This window comes from Echinops telfairi, unplaced genomic scaffold (assembly GCF_000313985.2).
Source record: "Echinops telfairi isolate 266 unplaced genomic scaffold, ASM31398v2 ScPeMD7_18;HRSCAF=68, whole genome shotgun sequence".
NCBI lineage: Eukaryota > Metazoa > Chordata > Mammalia > Afrosoricida > Tenrecidae > Echinops > Echinops telfairi.
The window spans coordinates 83,600,939-83,611,184 of NW_022103915.1; the positions used below are offsets into that span (position 1 = coordinate 83,600,939).

At 49.5% G+C, this 10,246-nt stretch overlaps 1 protein-coding gene across 1 annotated transcript in view; it reads right to left on the bottom strand.

The window, feature by feature from the left end:
* Nucleotides 1-5,999: 5,999 nt before the first annotated feature.
* Nucleotides 6,000-10,246, bottom strand: part of PCK2 (phosphoenolpyruvate carboxykinase 2, mitochondrial) — an 8,603-nt gene continuing 4,356 nt past the window's right edge. Inside the window, exons 7-10 of the mRNA XM_004698485.2 lie at nt 9,941-10,159; nt 7,268-7,405; nt 6,881-6,976; nt 6,000-6,623 (exon numbers count right to left, since the gene is read on the bottom strand). Coding sequence (XP_004698542.1) covers nt 6,169-6,623; nt 6,881-6,976; nt 7,268-7,405; nt 9,941-10,159 — 908 coding nt within the window. The 3' untranslated portion in view covers nt 6,000-6,168. The remainder of the gene's footprint in view (nt 6,624-6,880; nt 6,977-7,267; nt 7,406-9,940; nt 10,160-10,246) is intronic.

Genomic DNA, 10,246 nt, shown 5'->3' on the forward strand with positions numbered 1-10,246 from the left:
ACTTGTGTTTATCGGCCAGGCTGGCACAATAAACTATCTCAGAGTGGGAGAAAAAGCTAATCCAACCAATCATGATGAAGCCAACAAGAATTCTGGACTTGGAAAGTTCATGGGATTCCTGGTTGGTGAAAGACATTAATGCACATGGCTGGGTCACATCTACCTTGGGACGGGAAGCTCCATGTGAGTGATCTGCCAAGGCTTCAGTGGACACACGTGTTTGTCAGGTGCTGATTAAGGCCGTACATACAGCACTTTCTGTGAGTTGTATTACAACCCATAACACAAAGGCCTAGTGCAGCGGTTCTCAACCTATGGGCTGTGACCCCTTTGGGGGTCGAAGGACCCTTTCACAGGGGTCACCCGATTCATAACAGTAGGAAAATTATAGTGATGAAGTGGCAACGAAAATAATTTTATGGTTGGGGGGGCGGTCACCACCACACGAGGAACTGTATTAAAGGGTCCTGGCATTAGGAAGGTTGAGAATCACTGCCCTAGTGGGACCCAGCAGGGCAGGAGTCAGGGGAATCTTAGGGGGACTCCTGAGCTTATGTATGGCAAGTTGAAGAACCCCCCAAATTATAGCCTCTGGTCAGAACTGAGGGTGTCATCTGGACTCCCAAACTTGCAGTTTGCATCGGCCTATTTGGCAGTCCGAAGGACAGTGTTGTTCTGTTTTATTTATTTATCTTTAGATCATTTTAGCGGAGCTCTTACAGCTCTTATAACATTCCATACATCAATTGTATCACGCATATCTGTACATATGTTGCCATCATCATTTGCTAAACGTTGACTTTTGTTTTGAGCCCTTGGTATCAGCTGCTCTTTTTTTCCCTCCCTCCCTCATGACCCCTTTATAAATTACAAGTTATTATTGTTTTCATGTCTTACACTGACCATTCATTGTCTCCCTTCACCCATGTTTCTGTTGTTCAGCCCCCTGGGGGGCAGTGTTATGCGTCTATCATTGTGATCAAGGTTCCTCCTTCCTCCCTTCTCCCCCCACCTTTCCCTTACCCTTCTGGTATCGCTACTCCCATTTCTGTTCCTGAGAGGTTTATCTGACCTGGATTCTGTGTGTCATGAGCTCTTATCTGTACCAGTGGACATGCTCCGGTCTAGCCAGAACTGAAAGGCAGGACTGGGGTCATGACAGGAGGGATGAGGAAGCCTCCAAGAACCAGAGGAGTATTTTGTGTTTCATCGGTGCTATACTGCGCCCTGGTTGACTCATCCTTTCTTGGGACTCTTCTGTGCGGGGATGTCCTGTTATCTACAGATGGGTTTTGGGTCTCTCTTCTGACTCCCCCCCGCCCCCTTGTTCTCAGACTGTGTTGTTTTAACTTGTGAGAGTTGACCTAGTTCCTGGCGCAGAAAGAATTGTAGCCGTGCAGCTGGCATTAGAAGCAACACCCAAGGAAAGAGTAGAACTTAGCCAGACACCAAAAATGCTTGCTCATGTTTCTCATCCCAATCACCGTGCCCTTCCTCCTACCTAAGTCTCTACTGTGGTGAGTGGTAATCACATCCTTGTATTTCTTTAAAATCTATCACCAAAATATGAATCTCTAACGCTATGGTTTACCCTTATCCACCACCACCCCCTGAAAGCCCCTCTCATATCTTGTCTCTTTTAATCTACAGACTCTTTTCTGTGAGTTTCACTGTTGAGGAATGTAGGGCATGATGTTAGATGCCTTCCAGCCGGTTCCCATTCCCTGTGACCCTGTGCACAGCAGAAAGGCACGCTGCCTGGTCCTATGCCCTCCTCCTAATTACTCTGATTTGAACCCATTGTGGCAGCCACTGTGCCAATCCATCTTGTCAAGGACTTTCCTCTCTTTCAATGTCCCACGACTTCACCATACATGATGTCCTTCTCCAGGGTCCTGGTCCCTCCTGCTATGTCCAAAGTACATGAGATGAGTCTTGCCATCCTTGCCTCCGAGGAGCATTCTGGTTGTACTTCTTCCAAGACAGACTTGTCTGTTCTTTAGGCCATCCATGGTGCTTTCAGTATTCTTTACGAGCACCATCATTCAAATGCACTGATTTTTCTTTGCTCTTCCTTATTCCATGTCCAACTTTTACATGCATATGAGACGATTGAAAATACCCTGTCTTGGGTCAGACACTCCTTAGTCCTCAGAGCAACACACTTGCTTTTCAGCACGTAGAAGAGGTCTTATGCAGCAGAGTTACCCGCTGATGATTGGCTCAGCATACAGATTGAATAGGTATGGTGACGGGATACAAACAACCCTGATGCACATCTTTGCTGACGTTTCAACCATGCAGTAGTTCCTTGTTCTGTTGCACACCTGCCTCTTGAGCCATGTACAGGTTCCACAGAGCACAGTTAGGTGTTCTGATTTCCCATTCTTCTCAAGGCTGTGCATGGTTTGTTATGATCCACAGAGTCGGATGCCGTGACATAGTCAATGAAACACAGGAAACATCTTTCTGGTATTCTCTGCTCTCAGCCAAGATCCCCCTGACACCAGCAAGGATTGCCGATATCCTGTGTTCCATGTTCTCTTCTGTCTGGCCTGAACCTCTGGCGGGGATGTCAACACACTGCTGCAACCATTGTTGGATGCGGTTCAGTAAAATTTTACTTGCATGTGATATTGATGTATTATTCTATCATTTGAGCTCTTTCTTTGGAACGGGTCCAGATATGGATCTCTTCCAGTCTCTTCCAAATTTCCTAGCATAGATGGATGAGTGCTTCCAGTGTTTCATCAGCTTGTTGAAGCATCTAAATTGGTATTCTATCAATTCCTGGAGCCTTCTTTTTGGATAATGTTTTCACTGCAGCTTGGACTTCTTCCTTCAGTACTATTGGTTTTTACTCATATGCTACCTTTGGCACACTGACTAGTCTATCTATCTTCTTTTTTGTTGTTTACTTATTTTACTGGGGCTTGTACAACTCTTATCACAATCCATACATCCATTGTATGAAGCACATTTGTATATTTGCTGCCATCATTATTGTCAAAACATTTTTACATGAGCCCTTGGTATCAGCTCATCGCCGCCCCCCCACATGAACCCTTGATAATTTATAAATTATTATTATTTTTTCAAGTCTTACACTAACTGATGTTTCTCTTCACCCACTTTTCTGTTGTCCGTCCCCCTGGAGGGGCTTATAGGTAGATCCTTGTCTATCTTCTTTTGATGCTTCCTGCATTGCTCAATATTTTGCCCACTGAATTCTCACTATTGCAACTTGAAGCTTGCCATTCTTTTCTCGGGTTCGTTCAGTCTAAGAGACGTGTGTTGAGCATGCGCTTCCTCTTTGGTTCCTAACTCTAGGTCTTTGCACATTTCATGGTCAAATTTTACTTTGTCCTCTTGAGCTGCACCTTGAAACTTTCTACTCAGCTCTTTGACTTCCCCGTTTCTTCCATTTGTCCTAGCTACCCTATGCTGAAGAGCAAGTTAAAAAGTCTCTTCTGACATCCACTTTGATCTTTTCTTTCTTCCCTGTTTCTTTACGGACTGTTGGTTTTCTTCATATATAGTGTTCCTGATGTCACCGCTGGGCGCATCAGGTCTCCTGTCATTGTATTCAGTGCAGCAAATCTGTTGACATGTCCTTAACATTTAGATGGTGTGATAGGTAGGTGTATTATGCCAACTTGGCCAGTCAGAACATGTGGGATTAATAAGGTCACAGTTTGATTGAAGGGCAAAGTGATAAGCAGCTCAGCGAGCCTCGCCATTCTGGCTCCTGTTCTGTGGTGACTAGACCAGTGTGCGGCTGCCTTAGCTAGTTCTCTGCCTACACTTGCAAGCTGTACTCTCTGAGGGTCACCAACCCATGGACCGTGTCATTAGAACTTGAGGTCCCTTTGAGACCTGCTGCGCCACACTGCTGGTGTATACATCACTTGAGCTGGGGACTGTCAGATCCCGTCATCTGGCTGACTGTTGGTGACCCGCCCTGCTGTTTACTGCCTGTGGCGGGACTGCCTGCATTGCTATATGGATGACTCAGCTGTCTGCTTCCTTGACCTTGGACCCATTGCCCTTGTGAGTTGAAGGACTGCTAGTGTATTAACTCTCTCACGGAAGTGAGTTGAATTGAGCCATTTGTACTGCCCTGTGGGCTAATTAGCTGTTTATTTCTTCGGGTTGTATCTATCTATAAAACCATAAGTGTCTTGGTTTTGTTTCTGTAGAGAACCCTCTCTAACACACTTTATCTCTCTTTTAGTTTTTATTGACATTACTCATGTTTGCCTTAAACTGAAAATCAGGACGATAAAATGTAGGCTTGCGTGGCTATGCTAATCAAGAGTGGAAAGGCAATGCTGGCTAACCATCGAAATCACATGGTCACTCGGTGCCTAGCCTAACATACACTGAGCTGTAATTCTCCCAACAACATTGTGAGGTGCAGACACATCACTTTACAGATAGAGAAACTGAGTTAGACCATAAGTCAGCGTCTACTGTGGGCTTGGCCTGTTGTGTTGCTCCTGATGGTACTGGTCAGTGATCACATGCTCGTCTAGAAGCTGTCCTCCTGGGTGTAGTTGAAAGGCAATGACCCCACTGCTAATTGTTTCAGCATGTGATCCGCTCTGACCTTTGGACGCTTTCCTACTCTTACTCCATACCTGGTAGGTCATTGGTTGTTTTCCAGGAGAACACTGGATGTTTCCTCTTCAAATTCCTTCCTTTGAGGGAACTTTCAGTAAATCCATTTCCTTTCTTCTTAAAGTTTGCTGTATTGTTCTGGGCACAGACTCCCACCTTACCCACCTCACTTGTGTCTCTCTGTTCCCTGAGCTAAACTCGGATCATAATCAACAAAACCCACTGTCTCTGAGTTGATTCCGGCTCATGAGGCCTTACTTAGACTGGGTCCCTGGGGCCGACAGTCTTTGCAGGAGCTGGGAACCTTGTTTTCTGGCCAAGTGGCTGGTGGGTTTGAACAGTCAACTTTCCGGCTAGCCATCCCACACTTACCAGATCACAGGAGAGGTCATATTTAGCAGATGCCACTGATTCATGTGGCCTGGCTGCTCTCTTTTAGTTTTTCTTCCAAATATGATTTCAGAGACATGTCGAGCAAGCCCTTATTTCTCAGCAGCATCAGCATCAGCCGGATGCTGATAGGAAAAGCAGAGTCTCCAGGTTGTCCCAAAGTTGCAGAATGAGAATCTGCATCCTGACAAGAGGCCCAGGCCATCCAGGTGCACTTTAGTTTGATGCCTGGGATAGGTGACTTCTAAGATCCTTGGGATTCTTCCACTCTGTGACGGAGACCTGGTGGGGTCGAAGTAACATGTGGGCTGCCAACTGCTAAGTCAGCGAAACACGGGCTTGCTGCTCCCATCAACAGTGACGGTTTCAACAGTTCTACCCTGTCCTGCAGAGTCACTGTGAATAGGAAGCGACTCAATGACAGTGAACTCTTTTGTTTGGAATTCTTTTATTAGAGACGCATCTGTGTACTTATTTACTTACTGTGTGGCCTTGGGAAAACTACTTGACATCTCTGCCCTTGTTTCCTCCCTAAAGGGGTTATTTCCGGATATGCTTAGAACTCTGCCTGGGATACATACATTTTCAGGAATATTTTGCATTGCTCAATTTCAGGTAAGGCAGGGGAAAGAACAGTTTGAGAACCATGAAACAGACACAGGCTTTGATGGTGAATGGGGCGGGAGCAGCATCTGCCTCAGTCCAGGGAGAAAGTGGACACGTGTCTGAGTGAGAGAGACAAAATTTTAGGCCTGAAGGTCACACTGGCCCACTTGAGACCTCAGGACATAGAGGGGACAGTACTTTGTAGCAATTCCCATGTGCGTGACTTAGTGGTAGAGCTGCCTGCATGACAGAGCATGGATATACCACCAGGCCAGGCTAGGCCCCGGTGGAGTGGCAGCCCCTCGGGTGGGCTTGGGGGAAACGGCAGGGACTGGCAGAGGGAAGCCTGTGAAGACAGGCAAGAAATGAAAACAACACAAATGTTACGCAAAATACACAAGCATCTCTTATTGCTGGACAGTGTGGGGGGAGGGGAAGGCCTGCTCCCCTGCCACCCATAAGATGTGGGTTCTCTCAGAGCTGCTCAGATCATGGCAAGCCTGTGGCTGCCTTGTTCCCACGTGGTATGCTCGCTTGGCCTGGCACCTCTGGTCACATTTTGCGCACGCGTCCCTCCAGGGCCTCCAGCTCCGCCAGCACCTCCTTGGGTAGATCCTGGCTAACCTGCTCTGTCAGGTAGCTCCGGATGTCACGAACTTCCTGTTCCCAGAAGTCCTTGGGGAGTGAGAACAGCTGGGTGGTATCCACGGCTCCCAGGCCGCTGAGATCCAAGGCCCCTTCCTTTGGCACCAGCCCAATGGGCGTCTCTTGGGCACTGTCCTCGCCTTCTAGCCGCCGGCAGATCCAGTCCAGCACACGAGCATTCTCCCCAAAGCCTGGCCACAGGAAGCGGCCTGCCTCATCCCGCCGGAACCAGTTGACATGGAAGATGCGGGGCAACCGGACCCCCTTGCGCCCCTCCATGCTCAGCCAGTGTTCTAGGTAGTGCCCAAAGTTGTAGCCAAAAAAGGGCCGCATGGCGAACGGGTCATGCATGATGACCTTCCCTGGAGAGGGGAGCAGGATGGGTTAAGGAATCATCCTCCTTCCTGGGGAGGGGAGGGGATGCAGCTGGAGGGAGATGTGAGATGCTGACGATTCTGAAATATGGGCAGGCAGGGCAAAGAGGAGGAACTGGAGGGGCACAGACACATCTAGGTAAGGGTGGGGGCAGGAAAGAAGCCAGGAATGGGCAGGCAGAGGATTTGGCTCTGCAGGAGAATTTGGAATGTGCGCACACAGGAGAGGTGCAGGGGGCGCTCACCTTTGTGTTCAGCGGCAGCCGTGGACTCGGAGCGCATGGCGCTGCCCACAAACACCCCGTGGCGCCAGTGGAAGGCCTCGTAAACCAAGGGCACCCCTAGAAAATCAAAGCTCAGAGTCTGAGGCACCCCTTCATTCCTTCTGGTGATCTCAACTCCCTTGCATTTTTTCCAAGGACCCCCCTCTCCTTTTTTCCCCCCTGGGCCTATGTCTTCCCCCTATTTGGCATCCAACAAGAGAAAACTCCGCAGACAGACAGCTGAAGCCGGTGACCCAGGCTGAAGCTCTCTGAGCTTGGCATACAAGAAAGAAGTGGCCTAGAGCTAGAGCCAGACCCATTACCAGAAGGCAGCCCCCTGCCGAGGCCCAGAGAGCTCTCCTTGTTTACCCTTGGGTCTTCGGCCTCCAAAGATGATGGCGTCGATGGGGACCCCCTCAGGGGCCTCCCACGCTGGATCCATAATGGGGCACTGGCGCGCCGGGGCACAGAAGCGAGAGTTGGGATGTGCGCAGGGTTCCTTGTCACCTGGCAAAGGGTATGCAAAGACGATCTCTTCCGAGGGTGCAGCTGCCCCAACACACACACACACACACACACACACACACACACACGCACAAGCACACGCACACGCGCGCTCTTGCTCAATTGATTGTCTCCTCGTGCAGTAAGGATTAGGGAAGGTGGAGCTAGGCTCTCTTCCCCAGGAGAGAGGCAGGCTCTTTTCCCCCTAAGGTGCAGCCAGCTGAGCGATGGAGGACAAGAGTGGGAAGGGCATTGGGGTGCATCAAGGAACTAATGCTTATGCCAATGTATAGCCAGTTGGCATTGACCAGGCCTCAGATGTTAGATACTGGTGTCTGTCTATTTCTCGAATTTCCCTCCAGAAACTATTTCTTTATTGTTAGGATTATTGTCTAATTAAACATCCCAACCTAACACAGAAACTGAGATGGCCAGGCCAATATTTAGACTACTGCATTTCCACCAGTCAGGGGGAAGAGAGAACCCCATGAGCTATCAAATGCCAACAGTCAGTGACTTTAAAGCTAACAGAATTTGGGTGATTTCCTGGCACCACTGAGGCCCTGTTGGAGTGGGAGAGCTTGAAGAACTCGAACAGGGGCTTAATTTGAGCAGGGGCTTGCTAACTTGGTGAGCGGCTGGAGCCCTACCCTACGGGGCTCCTAAATAGGCAATGAATCTTTCCCACTGGACATTGCTGGACAGACCTGGGGCAGGGGTGATGATGGGAGGTCACCGAGTCAGCACCCTCCTGCTCCTTACCCCCCAACTCCGACCCCCATCTTGGACAAGAGCTGCCCTTCACTGTCCCCCCTGGCCTTCCATCCAGGACCCTAGCAGAGGGAATTGTTCTGGAAGCTGAGCACAAAGCACCCTACTTACATCCCTGACTCTAGAGATGATGAGAGGGTGGGGACTAGCGTGTGGGGAGAGATGAAAGTTTCTTGGATTTCTCAGTTGGGTGGGAAGGCTGAGTGGGTTTAATGATGGTGTTAGAGAAAATGAAGGGGGATTAGACAAAAAGGGAAACTGTGAGGCCAGATGGGCACACTTGAATATAGGCTTCAGTGACCACAAGTCCCCCCCTCTCCTTGCCACGTTCTTCTGAGCTCACATTCCCAGGTCTCTGTGCAGAAGGCCACCCAAAGCTGAAGGCCAAGAGAATTTGGGGTTGGGGGTGGAACTGAGCCGCAAGGACCCCAGGGTAATGATAGGGTTTTGAGACTAGCTTCTGGGAAAAGCTAAAGCGTTGGTCTGACTTAGTTTGGAGAAAAGATGGGGATGTGTGTGCTCTAGGGACAGGGTCAACGACATTGCCCTTTCTCACTGCCATCTAGTGGATGTGACTCACAGTGACCCTCTAGGTCAGGGTGGAACTGCCTCTGGGTTTCCATGACTGGAACTGTTTACAAGAGCTGAAAGCCTCACGTTTCTCCTATGGAGCAGTTGCTAGTTTTCAACTTCTGACCTTGCGGTTATCAGTCCAAAGGGTAACCACGGCACCTGTAGGGCTTCTCTCTCTAAATGGACCTTTGGACAATGACGATTCTGCAGGGGATGGTAGGAGCCAAGTGGAGAAAAGCATGGTGGTGGGGGCGGGGAGGGGAGACAAGAGTAGGAGGCAGACTTCCTTTATCCAGAGGAGGTCAAACGTAATAGGGTGTGGTTTGAGCCCAACTCTTTTTATGATAATGTTCAAACCAGCCCTTCTCTTATTGTTTTTCCTTTCCTTCTTATATTTCATGGGTCACAACCAATCCGCTGACTGTACGCTTTTGTTTATCTTTCACGGAGTAGTTAAAGTGTTTGCTGCATACTGAAACATCAGCAGTCCAAATTCCCTTTCTGCTCCCTGGGAGAAGGGTGTGGCGATTTACTTCTGTAAAGCTTTACAGTCTCAGAAACCCTAAGTGGGGCCAGTTCTACTCTGTCCTCCGGCGTTGCTATGAGGTGGAACTGATTTGGCGGCAAGGGGCTTTTTGTTTGTCTTCCATGTATTGAACCAGGAGCCCTGGTGGTTGTGTGTTGGGCTGCTAACTGCAAGCTTAGCCTTCGAAACCACCAGTCGCTCCTTGGGAGAAAGATGGGCTTTCTACTCCTATAGAGAGTGACAGTCTTGGAAACTCAGAGAGGCAGTTCTACAGCGTGCTGTCGGGTCGCTGTGGGTCAGCACCGACTCTGTGGCAGTGAGTTTGGTTTTTGAGTTTTTATGTGTACCTTTGGCACTGTTAGGCCCTTTGCGTGCACTGCCTAATTTAATTCTCCTGCATAAGATAGGTACTATAATAATTGCCCTCGTTCAACTTAAGGGGGAAACTGATGACTAAGAAGGTGAAGCATTTAGCTAGGTCACGCAGCTGGTCAGCAGTGGAGTGATGACGTGTGCCCGGGTCTTGCCTGGGCCTGGAAAACCACCAGCATCCACAACTTCCTGTGCTTCCCGGAGGTCCCAGGAGCTGGTTGGAGCTGGTGGAGAAGGCTTTCACATCAGTAAAGCACCCCACCCCAGGGCTCGTCACGGCACCCCACCCCACATACCAGGTTTCCAGGGTTTGCCCAGCCAGGAGGTCACAGTGACGCCAGGTGAAAGAGGCTGGTCAATGCCCTCCCAGTACACGCCGCCGTCACTGGTCTCAGCCACGTTGGTGAAGAGCGTGTTACTCTGGATTGTGGCCATGGCATTGGGGTTGGTGGTGGCAGAGGTGCCAGGGGCCACTCCAAAGAAGCCATTCTCAGGGTTGATGGCCCGGAGTCGGCCTGCCAGGAGGAGAGGTGAAAGAAAGGAAGGGCTAAATAGGACAAGCTGGGGAGGGAGGTCAGGGTGGGCTCTGTCTACAGGCTGAC